Source organism: Monodon monoceros, unplaced genomic scaffold (assembly GCF_005190385.1).
Source record: "Monodon monoceros isolate NGI ecotype Baffin Bay Population unplaced genomic scaffold, NGI_Narwhal_1 Super_Scaffold_4, whole genome shotgun sequence".
NCBI lineage: Eukaryota > Metazoa > Chordata > Mammalia > Artiodactyla > Monodontidae > Monodon > Monodon monoceros.
Window position 1 is genome coordinate 24,632,139 of NW_021703781.1, and position 22,631 is coordinate 24,654,769.

At 36.9% G+C, this 22,631-nt stretch overlaps 1 protein-coding gene across 8 annotated transcripts in view; it reads left to right on the top strand.

Annotated features, from left to right (window-relative positions):
* Positions 1-20,986, top strand: part of ADK (adenosine kinase) — a 488,464-nt gene extending 467,478 nt beyond the window's left edge. For all 8 annotated transcript variants that reach the window (XM_029245237.1, XM_029245240.1, XM_029245239.1 and 5 more), the window contains one exon: positions 19,994-20,986. In XM_029245237.1, the coding sequence (XP_029101070.1) occupies positions 19,994-20,118 (125 nt within the window). In that variant the 3' untranslated portion in view covers positions 20,119-20,986. The remainder of the gene's footprint in view (positions 1-19,993) is intronic.
* Positions 20,987-22,631: the final 1,645 nt, after the last annotated feature.

The window sequence follows — 22,631 nt, forward strand, 5'->3', positions numbered from 1 at the left end:
GGGCAGGGGTGCAGGATCTAGTAGGGCAGCCATACTTTGGCTTTAAGGCACTATTTCATCTGATTCCTTTGGTCAAAGGAACAGAAACCCATTTCATCTGGCTCAGAATAAGGAATTTTTTTTAAGGAAGCACATAAGCATTATGGGAGACATTATAACACAGTGGTTAAGACAGTGGGTCAAAAGACATGGATTTGAGTCCTTGTTCTGGCATTGTGTGACTATGGACAAGTTATTTGACATCTCTGAGCCTCAGTTTTCTCATCTATAAAAATGAGGATAAAATACCTGTCTCATTTGGGTTACAGTAAAAGCTGAATGAAATCATGTTTATAAAGGAACAGTACCTGACACATAGTAAGGGTTCATATGTGTTACCTGTCATAAAAGGAATCTCAAGCAAGAACCAAAACTGGACAAGTTTTTACTGAGAGTGGAGCCAGATGATGATTCTAGATTCCATCAGTTCCAGAGACCTCAACAGCAGATATTCATGGATCTTCACTCCATTGCTTACACATTAATGTCACTCAGCTGCGTTGCATGTCTGCTTCTTCCTTCCTGGTCTTTCTGGTCCTTCTTTGCTTTCCATTCTGGCTCCTGAAAGAGAACAGTAGCTTAGCTCAATTCACTTTTTGTGCCATTCATAAATAGGATACTGGAAGAACATCTGGGGTCAGATGCCCTGGCCTTGGTCCAGTTAGCAGTAAGCGTTGATTTACATGCTCCAAATACATCAGCTGACCCCCTCAACTGCTGGAGGTGAGGCAGTTTTTCTTAAAAGGGTAATGGATGGGTGGGCTCTGTACACATGTATGTTTGCATCCTTTGTCTCTGCCCTTTTTCTCATACTTAGAGTTCTGAAAATGTTCCCTACAGCATGATCCATCTATCACACAATACAGGGAACATCAAACAGCTTATATCTTAAGCTGGAAACCTAGGAATCATTCTTAATACCTTCCTTTCCTTCTGTCCAAACCTTCAGTGAGTTCTTTTGACTCAATTTTAAGGATATATCTCATATCTTATCTCAAATCCATCCATTTTTCTGCTTTTTCTTTTCTGCCACTTTAACTCAGGGCTGTTTTTTACTACAGTAGCTTCCTAACTGAGCTCCATACTTTCAGTCTTTTTTGCATTCTATTCCATTTTCCTACAAAGTAGCCAAAGTACTCACTTTAAGGAGAAAGCAAATTATTTCACTCCCTGGCTTACAACCCTTCAGTGGCTTCTAGTTGCACTTAGACTAAAAGTCTAAACTCCTATAGTGGCCTAAAAGGATCTATACGATCTGCTATCTCTGAATCTGTATTTCATGCCACTTAGACCTTTGCTTGCGTGCAGTGGCTATGCTGGTCTTCTTTAAGGCCTTAGACACTTTGCACGTGGAGTTCCCTTTGCCTAATATGCTCTTCCCTACTCTACATGGCTATGTCTTTCCCATCCTCAGTCTCAACTTAGAAGTGTTCTCTAACCATCCTATCTAACATGGGTCCCTTCACTATTCTGTACTGCTACACACAGTCATTTTCCTTAATAGGACTTAACAGTCTCTGGAATTATCTTATTTACTTTTTTATTATCTTAATTACTAAGTTATTACTTCTTTAAAAATCTCCCCCATTAAAATATAAGCTTCAAGAGAGCAGGGGCACTATGTGTCTTATTCACCAGTGTATCCTTAGGACCCACCACAGTGCCTGGCATAGAGTAGATAGTAAATTTTTGTTGTATGAATGAATAAGTCAATTAACCACATGCATAGCTACAGACAAACTTACCTCCTACCATCAGATAGAAACCATTCTAGTCAGTATATCTAAGAACTTGGTTATTGAGGGATTTTGTCAGAAAGGGAGTGAGTCAGGAAGTAGCAGGTTAGGCCATACTTTCGTATCAGGTTACCTTGACTTAACATGGAACTATGCTAGAATGTATATGTGAATAATCCAGTGACAGACTGATCACAGCTACCTTTTCTTTACTGTTATTTAACATGGAGGTAGATGTGGCGAGAACACGTGTTAGGAAAGGAAGCAAGCAGCATTTAATATCTATTTCCCTTAATACCTGTAGTATGAATATGAAAACTGATTCTCAAGATCATAATCCTGAACATCAGTTCCTGCTGTTAATAGACAATACCATACAGGTCAGAGGCTCCTGGCAAGATTTCATAGAACGTGTTGAAGTTATCCAGTAGATCTCTAGATTCGATTTGCCCAGTGGAATGTCCAGTGCCTCAAATAACAGCACCCTTGTCATGTCCTACCTAGGATCTTTACTGCTGTTTCTTACTGGGAGTGGGGTAAAATGTAGCTCCTTCACAGGAAAAGCAGTGAGACTCTGGTGAAGAGCACTTGACATGAACTGAGCCTGGGACATACTCGATGTTTCATTTTCCACATAGTTTCCTAAGCTTTGAGCCACAGAATTGTTTTTAATTTTTTAAATTTCATCAGCACCCACATCAGATCACTATTTATTCCCCATCCTATCCTTATTATCTGTCACTCTAGAACAATGGTTCTCAAACTTGAGCATGCATCAGAATCACCTAGAGGACCTGTTAAAAGATAAATTGCTGGGTCCTATCCTCAGAGTTTCTGATTCGATAGGTCTAGGGTGGGGCTTAGGTCACACTAAAGCTGCTAGTGCAGGGACCACACTTTGAGAAATGCTCCTAGAATATTCCAGTAGACTCCTACGTGATCTCTCTGCCACCAGTCTCTTTCCTAGTAAATTCATGCTCCACACTTCTGCCAGGATTATTTTTAAAGTATTTATGTGGCTTTTTCTCCTAAAACTATAAAATCCTCAAGGATTAACACTATGTTTTATCCATCTTTGAATCCTTTGGTGCCTAGCACAGTACCTAGTGATGGTAGGCATTTAATAAATGTTGGTTGATTGAATAAATCAAAATACTTTTGATAGCGTTCTAGGTTTTTACTTTATTTTCATTTGCTTCTTATACAAGTTTGTATATGTATACAAGTGTCAGAGTGGTAGTGGCATAAGTCTAGTAAATTGAGGATTCAGATTAGTCAGCATTTTAATTTATATCTTATTCTGTCTCTTAAAGTAGGCACAGGTAATAATAATAAAAATACAGGCTTTAAAAAAAACGTACAGGGCTTCCCTGGTGGCGCAGTGGTTGAGAATCTGCCTGCCAATGCAGGGGACATGGGTTCGAGGCCTGGTCTGGGAAGATCCCACATGCCGCGGAGCACCTAAGCCCGTGTGCTACAACTACTGAGCCTGCGCTCCAGGACCTTGAGCCACAACTAATGAGCCTGCGTGCCACAACTACTGAAGCCTGCGCACCTAGAGCCTGTGCTCCACAACAAGAGAAGTCACCACGATGAGAAGCCCGCGCACCACAACAGCCCTGTGAGCCACAATTACTGAGCCTGCGCGTCTGGAGCCTGTGCTCTGCAACAAGAGAGGCCGTGATAGTGAGAGGCCTGCGCACCACGATGAGGAGTGGCCCCCACTTGCCGCAACTAGAGAAAGCCCTCGCCAGAAACGAAGAGCCAACACAGCCATAAACAAACAAACAAATAAAGGCAAAATTCCTTTAAAAAAAAAAGTACCGCCTTTAAATTTACTGTCTCATGTGCCGTGTGGCAGCATATGTCTGGTAACCATTGGTTTAGAAGGTATAGCAGACCAGTCTAAGAGAGCCCATAAAATCATCACTAAAGTGTAGATATCTAAGAAAGATGGAGAATGAACAAAGAACTGAAAAATCAAATTGATCCAGAAATGACAGCAAATTTTTTACAGGGAAAAGGACAGGGAGATTATAGAATTCAGCACTCTTAGTTGCTGTAAAATATTATATCAGGTTTGCTTTAATTACATGGTAATGCCTCTGAGAACAAAGGTAATTACATGATAACTTATGTTACTACTCCCACATTATCTCTTAATAACTATGTAATTAACTTGTCACTACTGTACAGTGTGTAGTTCGATATTACTCTTGTATAAAGAACATTGATAAATTAAATGAATAAGTTGGGGTGGGGTGAGGGATGAAGACAGTAGGGAAAGCATAGTATTATAGCAATCTGGAATGCAAATGGTTCATTAGATCATTGACCCGGTCCTCAAGGATCTGAACCAAAACCGTGAAGATTACCAAAAGTGTCTGAAGTGAATCGTGTAGCTTTCTGAAGACAACAAACATAAAATATAGTAGGTTCACCAAGCAATGAAATAGGTAAGTGAGTATGGGATATAAGGCGTATACTTTTATGTTTTGAGCGGTTTTTATTTTTAAGTATTAGGAATTTTTTTTTAACACAAATATAGATCAGTGGAACAGGATAGAAAGCCTAGAGATAAACCCATGCACATATGGTCACCTTATCTTTGATAAAGGAGGCAAGAATATACAATGGAGAAAAGAAAGCCTCTTCAATAAGTGGTGCTGGGAAAACTGGACAGCTACAGGTAAAAGAATGAAATTAGAACACTCTCTAACATCATACACAAAAATAAACTCAAAATGGATTAAAGACCTAAATGTAAGGCCAGACACTATAAAACTCTTAGAGGAAAACATAGGCAGAACACTATGACATAAATCACAGCAAGATCCTATTTGACCCACTTCCTAGAGAAATGGAAATAAAAACAAAAATAAACAAATGGGACCTAATGAAACTTAAAAGCCTTTGCACAGCAAAGGAAACCATAAACAAGATGAAAAGACAACTCTCAGAATGGGAGAAAATATTTGCTAACGAAGCAACTGACAAAGAATTAATCTCCAAAATATACAAGCAGCTCATGCAGCTCAGTATCAAAAAAACATACAACCCAATCCGAAAATGGGCAGAAGACCTAAATAGACATTTCTCCAAAGAAGATATACAGGTTGCCAACAAACACATGAAAGGATGCTCAACATCACTAATCATTAGAGAAATGCAAATCCAAACTACAGTGAGGTATCACCTCACACCAGTCACAATGGCCATCATCAAAAAATCTACGAACAATAAATGCTGGAGAGGGTGTGGAGAAAAGGGAACCCTCTTGCACTGTTGGTGGGAATGTAAATTGATACAGCCACTATGGAGAACAGTATGGAGGTTCCTTAAAAAACTAAAAACAGAACTACCATACGACCCAGCAATCCCACTACTGGGCATATACCCTGAGAAAACCATAATTCAAAAAGAGTCATGTACCACAATGTTCATTGCAGCTCTGTTTACAATAGCCAGGACATGGAAGCAACCTAAGTGGCCATCAACAGATGAATGGATAAAGAAGATGTGGCACATATATACAATGGAATATTACTCAGCCATAAAAAGAAATGAAACTGAGTCATTTGTAGTGAGATGGATGGACCTAGAGTCTGTCATACAGAGTGAAGTAAGTCAGAAAGAGAAAAACAAATACCGTATGCTAATACGTATATATGGAATCTAAAAATTTTTTTAAATGGTTATGATGAACCTAGGGGCAGGACAGGAATAAAGACGCAGATGTAGAGAATGGACTTTAGGACACAGGGAGGGGGAAGGGTAAGCTGGGACGAAGTGAGAGAGTCCATTGATATATATACACTACCAAATGTAAAATAGATAGCTAGTGGGAAGCACCTGTATAGCACAGGGAGATCAGTTTGGTGCTTTGTGACCACCTAAAGGGGTGGGATAGGGAGAGTGGGAGGGAGATGCAAGAGGGAGGAGATATGGGGATATATGTATATGTATAACTGATTCACTTTGTTATAAAGCAGAAACTAACACACCATTGTAAAGCAATTATACTCCAATAAAGATGTTAAAAAATAGAAATTTAAAAATTAAAAAAAATTTTTACAGAAAGAATTGTTTTTTTAATGGAAAAAACATTCTTTCACCCATATCGTTTAAGCAGCATCTTGAGTTCGTATGTGTGGCCTATAGGGTGAACATGTGCAACTCCAGGAACTCTTCATTCATTGCGGATAGGAATGCAAAGTGGTACAGCCACTTTGGAAAACAGTTCAACAGTTTCTTACAAAACACAGTCTTACCATATGATCCAGCAGTCATGCTCCTTGGTTGCCCAAGTGAGTTGAAGACTTATGTCCACATAAAAACCTGCACACAAATGTTTATAGCACTCTTTTCTTAATTGACAAAACTTAGAAGCAGCCAGGATATCCTTCAATAGGTGACTGGATAAACAAACTGTGGTATATCCATACAATATTATTCAGTCATAAGAAGCAACGAGCTATCAAGCCATGAAAAGACACAGAGGAAACTCAAACAGCATGCTAAATGAAAGAATCCAATTTGAAAGGGCTACAAATTGTACAAATCCAACTATATGACATTCTGAAAAGGCAAAACTATGAAGACAGTAAAAATATGAGTGATTGTCAAGGGCTGAGCGGGGAGTGAGAGGGATGAATAGGTAGAGTACAGGAGTTTTTTCAACAGTAAAGCTATTATGTGTGGTATTGTAATGGTGCATAGCAAATCATTATACAGTTTCAAATCAAATAGAATGAATGACACCGAGTGAACCCTAACATAAACCATGGACTTTCATGAATCATTATTGGCTCATTAATTGTAGCAAGATACCAAACAAATGCAAGATGTTGATGATAGGGGAAACTGAGGGATGGGAAGATGAGAGGGTATACAGGAACCCTGTACTTTCTGTTAAAATTTTCTGTAAACCTAAAACTTCTCCGAAAAATAGTCTATTAATTTAAAAGACAAAAAAGGCCAAAATGGAAAAACCTTTCTTCCACCCACCTCATTTTACCAATATCTTCAGTTTGTGTGTGTGCCTTTTGTGTCCCAGCTTCATCAGTTACAGTGTTCTGAGATGCTAAGGCCAGTGTCCTATGGCCAGTGACCTCACCATTTTTACCAAAAAGCTTGTTTTATTGATATCACATAATGACCACGCTGTCCAAGTACAGTGATCCTTTCTGCTTAATTCTGTGAGGAATTCTCCCAGAATCTCTGCTAAGGAAACATTGGTCCTTGAATTTCCATTTCAAATGATGCAGACTGATTTATTTGGCACGTGCCTTCTAAAGATAAAGACTTCATGTGGGGAAGAAAGATTGTGCTAAGGTTCCCTCAAAAACTCTCTAAGATGCCTCCTCTAACACTGCCTGTGTTTCCCTAAGCCTAAGAGTACAGAAAGTAGTGAAGATCTTTAGTTTTGAGGAATCTTTCTAAGAGTGACCAATTTCATTGTACTTAACACTGATGCTTATACTGATTTACTTTGCAGAAAGCTCTGTTCCCAAGTGGCTACAATTATTAATAAACTCTAAAAGCATGAGTGGAAAACTGTCAGAATAAAATATCACTTAGCTGAAATTCTTGAATGCGTTGTTCTTAACCTTTTATCTGAATAGCTAAATGTCTTCATGTTATTCTTTAAAATAATGTTTATTGGCTTTTTTTCTGATTATAAAAGTAATATTGCTTATTATAGAATATTTAGGAAATAAACAGAAAATAAAAATCATCTCTGAAATCTGGAAATGATAATAATTTTTCAGACACATAAGAATTTTGCTTTTTTACTGTTTTTAATAAACATGTTTCTAAAATGCATTGCAACGATTTGACCAAAGAGCAAAAATGGAAGAAAACACATGTAAGAATTTAATAAAGTCAGGATGAGTACAGGAGTACTCTGTACTATCTTCGCAACTCTTTTTTAAATCTAAAATTATTTCAAAATAAAATGTTTAAAAATGATAGGAACAGGACGGATTGCTTAAGATATGGTAGTGGAACAAAAATATAACTCTTTGGGAAAAATGGAGGTTGATCACATCCCAAATATCATACTCAATATCTAGATGGTGTAAAAAAGTTAAATGAGCATAAGTGAACTAAAAGAAAATATAAGGTAATATTTATTTGACCTCATGGTATGGAAGACCTTTCTCAGCCTAAATTCAGTGGAAAAAATATTAAAGAAAAGATAAATATATTGATGTAACAATAGAAATAAAAGGCAAATGACGGGAAGTATTCACAACGTATGTAGTAGACAAACTGGGAGAATATCTCTTATAAATCAGTAAAAGAAGAGAAATACCCCAATAGGAAAATATGTAAAAGCTGTCATCAGACAGTTCATAAAAACAAGAAATGCAAATGGTCAGTAGGCATACAAACAAAAAAAGTTTTCAACCTCCCTAATATACAAGTAACTGTAAGTTAAAACAAGATTCTGCCTTTCACTTTTCAAATTATCAAACAAAATTTTTTTATAGCAAGACTGCTGTTGGGTATATACATTAATAAGATTATTTTGACAAGGAGTTTGGCAATGTGGATATAAAGCCTTAAAATTAATTACCCTTAAAGAAATTTATCCTAAGGAAATTAAAATTTTTAAATGTGCACAATGATAAATGTTATTAAAATGTTATAAAAATATTCACTACAGTGTTAATTATGGTAGAAAACAAAATTGGAAAAAATATATCCAAAAATAGGATTAAGTAAATTATGCTACATCCACATTTAAAATGCATGGTCTCTAAGAATATTTAAAGGTATGGGAAAATGTTTCTAATCTACTTTTTATTGCAGAAATAACACCTGTAAGCAGTAGAAAATACAACAGCACAAAAAGTAGATACATATATATATCATAGAAGTAGTGTATTTATATATAATGAAAAGTAAACATTGCTCCTACCCCAGTCCACTAATTTCCCTCCATGAGGTAGCTTTGGTTGCTAGTTTCTGTTGAATCCACCCAGAAATACCCTGTGCTTGTGCAAGTTTGTATATGAATACATATCCCAGTTTTCATCGAATGAAAGTATACTGGGCTTACTGTTCAACCTCTTGATTTTTCATTTACTCATATCTTTGAGGTTGTTTCTTAGCAGCACATGAAGATCTAACTCATTCTATCTAGTTAACTGTTTTCTGTTATTCCATTGCCTGGATTTAACTAGTCCTCTCTTCAAATTGTTGGAGTTTTTTAAAACATAAACTGTGTAACCATATTTGATGATAATAAGAAAAGCTAACTCATCCTTTTTACTGTGAATGTTGAATGAACAGTAATGGAGTCTACTGGGTTTTTAGTTCCAGCCACCATGAAAACTATTAGTGGAGGAACTATATGGAAAAGAAAAAAATGATCTGTAGACTTTGTTCATTTCCTTTTAAAATATCCCTAGCTCTTAAATGTCTTCATTAAGGCTTTCATACCTACTGATGATATTTCTCAGTTCTCTGTAAATGACACTAAGAAAATTCTAAATGTTATATCTTTTCTACAGAAGCAACATGGAAGTTAGGAAATCACATTGCCTTTTGCCCGCACCAGCCATCCCACCTCTATGTGCTTTGAGGAAAAAACTAGCTTAGCACCTCAGCACAGTTTAAATTATGTCTCAGGCCTTGTCTCCAACACTGGATTCAGTTATACTAAAATTGATCACTGTCTTTATTATTTTTTTAACATCTTTATTGGAGTATAATTGCTTTACAATGTTGTGTTAGTTTCTGCTATATAACAAAGTGAATCAGCTGTATGTACACATATATCCCCATATCCCCTCCCTCCCCCCATCCCTCTCCCACCCCTCTAGGTGGTCACAAAGCACCAAGCTGATCTCCCTGTGGGATGCAGCTGCTTCCCACTAGCTGTCTATTTTACATTTGGTAGTGTATGTATGTCAGTGCTACTCTCTCATTTCATCCCAGCTTACCCTTCCCCCTCCCCGTGTCCTCAAGTCCATTCTCTACATCGGCATCTTTATTCCTGTCCTGCCCTTAGGTTCTTCAGAACCAATTTTTTTTTTTGTAAATTCCATATATATATATGTTAGCATACAGTATTCGTTTTTCTCTTTCTGACTTACTTCACTCTGTATGACAGACTCTAGGTCCATCCACCTCGCTACAAATAACTCAATTTAATTTCTTTTTCTGGCTGAGTAGTATTCCATTGTATATATGTGCCACATCTTCTTTATCCATTCATCTGTCGATGGCCACTGAGATGTCCTGGCTATTGTAAATAGAGCTGCAGTGAACATTGTGGTACATGACTCTTCTTGAATTATGGTTTTCTCAGGGCATATGCCTAGTAGTAGGATTGCTGGGCCATATGGTAGTTCTATATTTAGTTCTTTGAGGAACCTCCATACTGTTCTTCATAGTGGCTGTATCAATTTACATTCCCACCAACAGTGCAAGAAGGTTCCCTTTTCTCCACACCCTCTCCAGCATTTATTGTTTGTAGATTTTTTGATGATGGCCATTGTGACTGGTGTGAGGTGATACCTCACTGTAGTTTGGATTTGCATTTCTCTAATGATTAGTGATGTTGAGCATCCTTTCATGTGTTTGTTGGCAACCTGTATATCTTCTTTGGAGAAATGTCTATTTAGGTCTTCTGCCCATTTTTGGATTCAGTTGTTTGTTTTTTTGATATTGAGCTGCATGAGCTGCTTGTATATTTTGGAGATTAATTCTTTGTCAGTTGCTTCGTTAGCAAATATTTTCTCCCATTCTGAGAGTTGTCTTTTCATCTTGTTTATTGTTTCCTTTGCTGTGCAAAGGCTTTTAAGTTTCATTAGGTCCCATTTGTTTATTTTTGTTTTTATTTCCATTTCTCTAGGAGGTGGGTCAAAAAGGATCTTGCTGTGATTTATGTCATAGAGTGTTCTGTCTATGTTTTCCTCTAAGAGTTTTATAGTGCCTGGCCTTACATTTAGGTCTTTAATACATTTTGAGTTTATTTTTGTGTATGGTGTTAGGGAGTGTTCTACTTTCATTCTTTTACCTGTAGCTGTACAGTTTTCCCAGCACCACTTATTGAAGAGGCTGTCTTTTCTCCATTGTATGTTCTTGCCTCCTTTATCAAAGATAAGGTGACCATATGTGCGGATCACTCTCTTTAACATCAGTAAAAGAAAATTCCAAATGAAATTTACCAGAAGGTAATAAGCTGTACCAGTTGTTAATGGACAGAGGTTTATTCTGAGAGCTCTGGGTCTGTGATTGTTCTAGGATTCAGAGCCAGCTGATACTAGCCCTAGGAACCAAATTCAATGTCATTGAAGCCTTCACCTACCCTGTGCCTCAACAGTTGGAGACCTAAGGTCTGTGACTTGGCCTAAATTTGGGGAAAGTCTGAGAAGCCCTGGGATAAGCCTATCTGTAAAAGGATCAGAGGGGAGTTAGAGGTCACAGAGAGAATGAACCAAAGTAAAAAGGTAACAACAATCGCCTCAGTATATGAGTTCTTGATTTGGAAAACTACTGATATTTCTTGTTCTCCAGTGTTATGCCTCCTGTTCCTCTTCTCATGGCTGTGCTGAAAGGCATATATGCAGAGCCTTACCCTTCATTTTCAACATGATGTACTGACAAGGACCGTAAGCTAATGGCCCCTAAAAAAGAGCTTCTAAGGTACTTTTTCATATTGAGTACACATGCCAAGTCAGTTATTTAAGATTTTACTTCTTGACTTCTTGTTAGGCCCAAAATCTTCAGTAAAAGAGTGCAAAATTATTTTTTAAATTTATCTGCAAGCCATATTTATCTGCTATAGTGTCTGCCAACCACACTTTTTATAATTCACCACATTCAGTGAATGAAATATGAATAAGCACTTTGTTTACTTACTGGCACAGAATTGGTATATATTAATAGCATATTGTCATTATTTGTATTTTTCCTACCTAAAAAATACTTTATTGGAATAATATTCTAAAAATGCAGAGAACTTTTAAAAATTGGTGGGGGGTCAGAGGAGACCAAAAATTCTATAGAAAAATAAGCAAAAGATCAGAATAAACAACTCACAGAAAGAGATTTGTTCTTTACACATATAAAAAGATGTTCAACCTCACCCATAGTAAGAAAAATGCAAATTAAAGTTACATCGAGATATTGTTTCTAACCCATCAGATTGGCAAAAATTCAGAAGCTTGGCAGTATACTCTCTTATTGAGGCTGTGGGGAGGCAGACACCCTCAAACATGACTAGTGGAAATGCAAAACTGTTCAACCCCAAGGAGGGTCTAACAAAATATCTAACAAATATCTAACAAAACTGCTTATATATTTACCCTTCAACCCAGAAAATTCTACTTGTAGAAATTTATCCCAAAGATAACGCACACACACCCAACAACACAAAAATATGTATGCAAAATGTTATTCATTACAGAATTATTTATAATTTCAAAGCATTAGAAACTATGTGAACATTCACACATAGGAGATGGAGTGAATAAACTATGGTATACAATATGGTGCTATGCAGCTGTAAAAAAGAATGAGGAGAATCTCTATGTATAAATATGCAGTGATTTCCAGGTGGTGTTTTAAGTGAAAAAAGCAAAGTACAAAAGGGCATGTATTCTATGCTACCCTCCTTTTGTGTAAGAAAGAAGAGGAAATTAGAAAATGCACATATATCTGCTTACCTTTACAAAAATAAACACAGGAAGACAAACCAGAAAACAGTGAAATTGGGTACATACATTGGGGACGGGCACAGAGGGGCACAGTGTAAAAGGAAGTGACACTTCTCTGAGTATACCTTTTTTAGAGTTTTTACTTGGAAACATGTTAATATTCTACATATTTTTTTTTGTTTGTTTGTTTTTTATTCTACATATTTTTAAAGACACATTAAATTAACAAGGATGAAAGTGGGGAAAGGAAACTGAAAGCAAACTGCCCAACATTTTTTTCAGTCTTAAGTAAAGTGGACCATTCTAAAGTGGAGTAAAAAAGAGAACCAATCTAAAGAGCAATCTGAACACAGTATTTGAGTACATTGGAGAACAGCAAACCAATTCCAAACTCTTTTTAGTAGATTTGGGTTTTCGTAGAATAAGTGGGGAAGCAATTTTGAAGCTGTTTTAAGAGATATTTCAAAACTGAGCCAATTGTGGATCAACTTATACGCCAATTTTAAAAAAAACTAAAAAAAAAAAAAAACTGAGCCAATAAATAAATGTGTTGATATTGTTGGGAGCTAGGGTTTTCACTATAGAAGAAAGTACAAAATCATGATAATGGAAGGGGGGAAGGTAAGAAAGAACTCTGTGGGGATGGACTGGAATTGGAAATATTGGTGTCAACTCAATTTCTAAAATAGTTCTGTGTATATATGTATATACATATTTACACATTTATGTGTGTAAGTATGTATATCTGTGCATGTGTGTACATGCATACTTCCTAGCTCAATTCACTGACAGAGTCCAAAAGCAAAGAATGCACTTACCACCCACACTTTGATCTCTAATACTATTCCACCCTAATAGGAAATAGGTATCCTTGGAAAAATGGCTGATTCCAGGGCTGGGATAGGGTGGGTTTAAGAGCCCTGAACATAATGCCAGAAAGTAAGGAAGTGCTCAGAAATAGTGTGAGGGCAGGTCCAAGGACACCTGAGCCAGCTTGAAGGTGCTCCTACTGGCAAAAAGTGGGACATTTTGAGCACCAAATTAAAGGCTGTAATGAATTATAAACCATTGATTAAAAGACAAAAGTCTGGGCTTCCCTGGTGGCGCAGTGGTTGAGACTCTGCCTGCCGATGCGGGGGACGCGGGTTCGTGCCCTGATCCAGGAGGATCCCACATGCCGCGGAGCGGCTGGACCCATGAGCTATGGCCACTGAGCCTGTGCGTCCGGAGCCTGTGCTCTGCAACGGGAGAGGCCACAACAGTAAGAGGCCCACGTACCGCAAAAACAAAAACAAAAACAAACAAAAAAGTCTGTGCTCCTTATTGATAAATAAATAGATTAAAAATAATAAATGGGAGAAAAGGTAAGCTCTTGCATATAGTAAAATGCCAGAAGCTGACTGGTAAATGTGAAAGGAGTGCTGGAGTTAGAAAATCATCACAGTTTAAGTTGCTTCAGTTAATAATCGTGAGTGAATACTAAATCTGGGAGAAGGGATTGGGATTCTTGATGGGGAGTAGCATATTTGCATGGTATTAAACTGTCTACCAACAGGCTCCCTGTTAGATGCAAGGGAAATAGGACAACACCTTGATCAGGTGATCAAAATTGTCACCAATGAACAGCAGCCAGACATAATATGCTCTTTAATGTGTGATACCCTGAGAAGAATAACATAATTTTTCTAGTATTCTGGCCAGGAACGCATAGTCTGAATTAATCATGAGGAAATACCAAACAAACCAAAATGAGAATCACTCTATTAAATACAGAGTAGCGGAAGACTGTATTCTTTGAAAATGTCCTTCTCACAAAAGTCAAAGAAAGACTGAGGAAATGTTCAAGATAAAGGAGACTAAAAATATGACAAATCCTAGACTAAATTCTATCCTAGAAGGAAGAAAAATGCTATAAAGGACATTATTGGGTCATTGACAAAACTGGAATACGGACAGTCGATTAGATAACAGTATTCTAACAGTGTTACTGAAGTTGGTGACTATGGTTATGTAAGAGAATAGCCTTATTCTCAGGGAAGACACATAGATATATTTAAAGGTAAAGGGAGATGACAGATGCAACTTCCTCTCAAATAGTTAGGGGGAAAATTGTACAAAAAGAGAGCATGTGCACAGAAGGAACAAAATGTTGACAATAAGTGCATCCGGGTAAAGGATATGTGGGTACTATTTGCATTGTTTTTATTCCTGCAAGTTTTCTCTGAATTTGAAATTATTTCCAAATACAGTTTTTTAAAAGTACATTTTAGGCCAGCTAATAATTAAAATCTAAACTTAAAAAATTATATTGCAAAACATTATGCTAAGTGAAATAAGCCAGACACAAAAGGTCACATATTACATGATCCTACTCACGTGAAGTACCCGGAGTAGGCAAATTCATAGAAACAGGAAGAATAGCAGTTACCAGAGGCCAGGAGTAGGGGTAATGGAGAGTTTAATGAGTATAGTTTCTGTTGGAGTGATGAAAAAGTTCTGGAAATCGATAGAGGTGGTGGTTACACAACATTGCTAAATGTACTTAATGCCATGAATTGTACACTTAAAAATGGTCAAAATGGTAATTTTTAGGTTATGTATATTTTACACAATAAAAAATATATCTTGGGAATGTTTAATTCCTATTATAAAAGGATTTCCTATGATTCTTTAATATAATATAATATAAGGGAGCTTTAATATAAGCTCTCTTTATTTAAACTATTTTATACAACTTTTGAAGATTCACACCAGCTACTTTATGAAGGTTCCACTTAAAATTGATTGTATAACATCTGTAGTTCATCTCAGTTCGTTTTTTAAAATAGATTATTAAAGAACTGATATTCACCTGGGGCAAAGGTCTTAGCTTTTTTCTGCATCCAGGTTTTCCACTTGTGAAAGAAAATGTCTCTTCAGGGGACTTCAATCATCAGCTTGCTCTTCTCTTAGAAAGAGGATGCTGGTATTTAGGCTTCACAAAAATATTTCATAAACATAAGCTTTCTTTTCTCTCAAACATACCAGGAGGAATGAGGAAAACAGATGTTCCTTGTAAGTCTTCTGATAGACGTGTTTCCATTGTAAGCTGATCTGACTAAATTTGTCATCTGTTCCATTCACTGTGTGGGCTGAGCAGTTTAGTCTCACAGTTTGGCTGAAAGTTAATATCGACCTTTGACTGTTACCTGAAAACCCATTGATAAAATACTCTTACTAAACCTCTTGAGAGAGTGATTTCACTTTCTAAGCAAACGTCTTCAAAATACATCACTCCATTAACCAAATTAATTATTCTTTGGTTGGGCGTACTTATTTATTTTATTGGATACAGAGCATTCCCCAAATCTGACAGGGAGAAGCCTGTGTGGTCAGAATGGTAGAAGAGAAAGAACATAAATCTCTTATAATGCTCTCTACAGGTCACTACACCACAGCTTTTAAATTAACCTTCACCCCCCAGCTGCCCAGGGGCTATGGGAGGGCCTAAAAGTCTGGCTACAGAGCAGTTTCTCATTATCATCTGTTCTTCTGAGTATTTGAGTACTGCTACAGCAGCTCGGGTTTTCCTAAGAGGGAAGTAGCCCCAGATTCTTCTGTTCTTGACTATCTTATTTATAACTACGACAATTTTTTATATAGTTTTATTGCAGTATAATTGACATACAGTAAACTGCACATGTTTAAAGTTACAGTTTTACAAATGTTGAATGATGTATACACCTATGAAACCATCACCATGGACATATCTACTGCTTCCATGCTACTTGGATTGTTTTCCAGTTTCGGGCTATTCCAAGTAAAGATGCTCTGAACATTCATTTACAAATCGTGGTATGGAAAAATGCTTTCCTTTACCTTGGGTTAAATACCTAGAAATAGAAAAACTGAGTCATATAGTAGGTGTATGTTTAACTTTTTAAGATGCAGATAAATGGTTTTCAAAGGGGGGCTTATCATTTTATAGTCTCACAATCAGTATATGAGAGTTTCAGTTGATCTGTACCCTTGTCAACACTTGGTTTGTCAGTCTTTTTAATTTTAGCCATTCTGGCGGGTGGGCAGTGGTATCTAATGGTGGCTTTAATTTGCATTTCTCTAATGAATAATGATGTTGAACATCTTTTCATGTGCTTATTTGATATCTGTTTATCTTTGCTAAAGTGTTTGTTCAATACTGTTGCCCATTTTTTATTGGGTTGTTTCTTGTTATTGAAGTATAAAAGTGTTTAATTTGTCAAAGTCAAAATTATTTTTTCTCTCATAAAAGTTTATACTTTTGGGCTTCCCTGGTGGCGCAGTGGTTGAGAGTCCGCCTACCGGGGGATGGGTTTGTGCCCCGGTCTGGGAAGATCCCACATGCCGAGGAGCGGCTGGGCCCGGGAGCCATGGCCGCTGAGCCTGCGCGTCTGGAGCCTGTGCTCTGCAACGGGAGAGGCCACAACAGTGAGAGGCCCACGTACCGCAAAAAAAAAAAGAAAAGTTTATATTTTTTATGTCTTAAGAGATCTTTGGCAAGTCCAAAATCACTAAGATTTCCTCCTAAGTTTTTTTCTCAGAGTTTTATGGTTTTAGCTCTTACATTTAGACCTATGTTTCATTTCAAGTTAATTTTTGTGGTTGATGTGAGGAAGAGTAGAAGTGGGGGCTTTTGTTTTTGTTTTTTTTCCACATATGGCCATCCAGCTCTTCTAAGAACATTTGTTTAAAAGATTACCCTTTCTTCATTGAATTACTTAATACCTTTGTAAAAATCAATTGTCCATATAGAAGTAGGTTTATTTCTGGACCGTCTATTCAGTTGCATTGATTTGTCTTATCTTTATGCCATAATGTCTCAATTATTGTAGTTCTGTAATAAGTTTTTTAATCAAGTAGTCTTCTTTTCAAAGTTGTGTTTTGATTAGTCTAAGTTCTTTGCATTTCCACATAAATTGTAGAATCAGCTTGTCAGTTTCTGTTAGAAAAGTCTGCTAGAATTTTGGTTGATATTACATTGAATCAGTAGAGCTGGTAACAATATTGAATCTTCTGATCTCTGCACACTTTATATCTATTCATTTACTTAGCTTTTTAAAATTTCTCTCAGCATTGTTGTTTTGTTTTCTCAGCACTGTTTTGTCATTTGCAGTGTAAATAAATGTCTTACACAGCTTTTGTCATATTTAGCCCTAGGTATTTCACATATTTGATGGCATGGTGAATAGTATTTTAATATCAATTTTGCTGGCATATACAATTGCTGTATATACACATTACTAGTACAGAAATCCAATTGATTTTTGCATAGTGATTTTGTATCCTGCAGTTTTACTAAACTCACTTAGTAGTTCTAGTAACTTTTTTCTAGATTCCATAGGATTTTCTACATAGACCAGGATTTCTCAGTCTCGGCATTATTGACATCATAGGATATTTAACAGCATCCCTGGGCTCTACCCACTAGTTGCCAGTAGCACCCTCTGCTGCAGGTTTGACAACCAAGAACGTCTCCAGACATTGGCAGTTTTGCCCCCCAGAGAACATTTGGCATTGTTGAGAACCGTAGACATAGACAGTCATGCCATCTGCAAATGAAGACAGTTTTACTTCATTTTCAGTCTTGATGCTTTTTCTTCTTTCTTCTGTTTGCCATATTGCACTGGCTAGGGTCTCCAGTACAATGTTTAAGAACAAACTTTCTTTCCTTGTTCTCAATTCTAAGGGAAAAACAATCCATCATCCACCATTAAGAATGATATTAAATGCAAGTTTTTCACAAGTGCCCTTTATGAGGTTGAGGAAGTTCCCTTCTATTCCTAGTTTGCTGAAAGTTTTTTTTTAGAAACTGATCTTGGATTTTGTCAGATGCTTTTTCGGCATCTGTGAAGATGATCTTATGGTTTTCTTAGTTAGTGTGGTAGATTACATTGATTGGGTTTTGAATGTTAAATCAACCTTGTATTTCTGGGATAAATGCTGGCTGATTATGATTTATTATCTTTTTAAAAATATACTACTGGATTGGATTTGTAAAATATTTGCATCTTTTCTGATTTTGGTATCAGTAATGCTGGCCTCAAATAATGAGTTGTGAAGTATTCTCTCCTTTTCAGTTTTCTGAATAGTTTGTATAGCATTGACATTATTTTTCTTCCTTAAATATTTGGCAGAACTCAACCAGTGACACCATCTGAACCTGGAATTTTCTTTATTTATGTGCTTTTAATGTGCTTTTTAATTATAAAATCAAATATTTAATAGATAGAAGGCTCTTCAGGTTATCTGTTTCTTCCTGAGTGAGCTTTGATAGTTTGTGTCTCTCCAGAAGTTTGTCCAATTTAACTGGTCAGATCTATTGGCATAAAGTTGTTAATGTTTCCTTATTATCCTTTTAGCGTGTGTAGATGCTATAGTGATGTCATATCTCTTGTTACCAATATTGGCAATTTATAGCTCCCCTCTTTTTTTCCTGATCAGTCTGTGTAGATGTTTAATTTTATCCTACTTTGACTCCCAATTCCATCTTCTCAAGTCAGTGAAACTGTCAGGCTCTGCCTAGGCTGTCCTTCCATGTGTTGTGGCCCGGTAACTTTTGCAGTTTACCCCATTTGTTTCCCTTCTCTCATGGATCTTTTGTGGCTGATGTACAATATTTGAAAAACTTTGTTGCATGTGCTTTGTTTTTATTTTAAAGTTGTTTCTGGGCTTCCCTGGTGGCGCAGTGGTTGAGAGTCTGCCTGCCAATGCAGGGGACACGGGTTCATGCCCCGGTCTGGGAAGATCCCACATGCCGCGCAGCGGCTGGGCCCGTGAGCCATGGCTGCTGAGCCTGTGCGTCCGGAGCCTGTGCTCCGCAACGGGAGAGGCCACAACAGTGAGAGACCCGCGTACTGCAAAACAATAAATAAATAAAAAAGTTGTTTCAGGAAAAAGGGTAAATCTGGTTCCTTTTATTTCATGTTGGTCAGAAGCAGAAGGCCTGTTTCCTACCTTACCATATTTATTTTAATGTCAAGCCCGTCCATGGTGCTTGACTATAGAAATTATTTCGCTGTTACTTCTGGGAGTGAAAGAGGTATAAGGTCATTCATAACTTTTCAACTCTCAAATTTGTTCTTCGAGAGATATCCAGATATTTTTTCCAAATAGCAATTTTCTAGGTATAACATCAATACAGAAGGAATCCAGAGAGATAGGCAGAGGCATAACTAATAATTTATCAGCTGTAAAGACCCAATATAATATTACTTGACCAGTATTTCTTACTTATAGCCTTTTAATCTCAGAGTTAAAGTCTTCTTATCAAGGAAAGCATGATAGTTTAGGCTTAGAAAGACTAGGTTGACTTGGTGGTGAGTTGTCACATCCCGACTTGAGCTCTTTAAAAGAGCTCTTTAAAAGAAATATTAGGAAAGAACTCTCTAACCCTAGAGGTTTGACACTTCACTATCAAGACTGAAAAAAGGCATAGGTATGTAGACCATTTTTCGTTCTGACCCATATGACATTTCTGATGCTGTTACACAATACTCATGTATTTCCCTTTTGTCTGTGTTCCAGGTTTTCTGTCTCAGCTGGTCTCTGACAAGCCCCTGACTGAATGCATCCGTGCTGGCCACTATGCAGCAAGTGTCATAATTAGGCGGACTGGCTGCACCTTTCCTGAGAAGCCAGACTTCCACTGATGAAAAAGCAGGAAACCGCAGCCCAGGAGTACAGACACTGCCCTGATGGCTTCCTGAGAATTCCCATATTAATAAAGAAGAAAATTAAATGCTACCTTTCCTACTATAATAATGTTCATCTTAATTTAGAGGGTACAGTAGTACACACTAGAATCTTTATTCTCTCAGCAACCTAAAATCGGAGGTTTATTTCCATAGTTTGATAGTGCCACTTAAATGTCAATTAAACAGGAATATAACATTTCAATAGAAATTTTGTTTCATTTTTATTACTTTGTAAATTCATGTGTACTTAGTAAAGTGATCGTTTTTTTACATTTCTGCTTTGAATGCAGACGCAATTTAATATGATAGATTTTTTAAAGGAATTAAAGATAATATCAGTATATAAATCTTTAGCTTTTATACAAGTATATTTAATTCAGAAGTGTGTGTACAAATATATATACACACATATGTTCATATATGTACCACATATATACATGGTAAATGGTTAAATAAGGTACAGAAATATTTATCTTGCCAAGTTATGCCAAGTAATTTCTTCAGTGTGTACTCAAACATGTAATAAACTTTGGATAATTAAATAATTTGCCAAATTATAAGCTATATTACAATATTCAAGTCATAATCTTATATTTACTTATGGTACTCTGTAATTTGATACAAATAAAAACTTGTCATATGGGACTTTTTTTCTGTCTTTGCCCTGTGCTCTGCAAACTAAGGAAGAAAGATCATTGTTTAATCCTGGGTCCTGAAATAATATCTGTTTTGTTGATGGAGACAGAAAGAACAACATAACACATTGAAAAATAACTTAGTATTAGAGACCAGTAAGCCACTGTTTTAAGGAAGACAAAATGGTGTAATAGAACCTCCAAGAAATTCCCTGGCAGTCCAGTGGTTAGAACTCCGTGCTTCCACTGCAGGGGGCACGGGTTCAATCCCTGGTCGGGGAACTAAGATCCTACATGCTGTGCAATGCGGCCAAAAAAAAAAAATCTCTAAAACAAAAGAACCTCTGGAGTCAGACTTAATTACCTTGATATGACCTTGGGCAAATTACTCAGCCTCTTTGAACTTCAACTTCCTTTCTATAAAATGGGATCATAACCCCTGTACAAGGTCAGTGAGATAATTTGAGAGAGAATACTAAGTATAAACTGCTTGTTACAAGTCTAATAAGTACCTACTGTTGTAATCATTATGATTATTGTTGAAAAAAAAGATCATAGTTATAAAACTGAATTCAAAGCATTCAGGTTTTTGTTTTGTTTGTGTTTAAGTAAACTTTTAGGTCTCCTGTGCTTGTTTATCTTTATCATTGTTGAGATATAATTCATATACCATAAAATGTTTCATTTTAAAGTATACAATTCAGTGGGCTTTAGTATATTCACAAAGCTGTGCAGCTGTCACCAATATCTAAATCAAGAACACTTGCATCACCCCAAAAGGAAACCCAATTCACTCCCCATTCTCTGGTAACCACTAATCTATTTTCTGACTCTATAGATTTGCCTATTCTTGATATTCATAAAAATGGAGTCATGTGTTCTTTTGTGTCTTGCTTCTTTCACTTAGCATGTTTTCAAAGTTTGCCCACCCTAGGACATTTTCAGTACTCTTTTTATTGTCAAATAATATTTCTTTAGATATACTGTATTTTGTTTATCCATTCATGATGTACATTTCAGTCGTTAACATTTTTGGGCTATTATGAGTCATGCTTCTATTAACAACCACATACAGGTTTTTGATGTGGATGTATGTTTTCAGTTCTTTTAGGTATATACATAGGAGTAGAATTGCTGGATCACATGGTAACCGTACGCTTAACTTTTTGAGAAACTGCCAAACTTTCTTCCAAAGGGACTGCATCGTCTTGCCTTCTCACTAACATGGTTTGAGGGTTTCAGTTTTTTCACACCCTTGCCAACATTTGCTACTCTCTGTTTGATTATAGCCATCTTGGAGGGTATGAAGTGCTATCTCATTGTGGTTTTAAATATATTTATTTTATTTATTTATTTTTGGCTGCGTTGGGTCTTCGTTGTTGTGCACAGGCTTTCTCTAGTTGCGGCGAGCAGGGGTCACTCTTCATTGAGGTGCGCAGGCTTCTCATTGCAGTGGCTTCTCCCGTTGCGGAGCACGGGCTCTAGGTGCGCCGGTTTCAGTAGTTGTGGCTCGTAGGCTCTAGAGCGCAGGCTCAGTAGTTGTGGCGCATGGGCTTAGTTGCTCTGCCGCATGTGGGATCTTCCCAGACCAGGGCTCAAACCCGTGTCCCCTGCATTGGCAGGCGGATTCTTAACCACTGCGCCACCAGGGAAGCCCCTCATTGTGGTTTTAATTTGCATTTTCCCGTTTACTAATGATATTATGTTTATTGACCATTTGTATTTTTTTCTTTGGAGACATGTCTATACAGATTGCTTGCCCATTTTTTAATTGAGTGGTTTGTCCTTTTGTTGTTGAGTTGTAAGCATTCTTTATATATTCTGGGTATATTT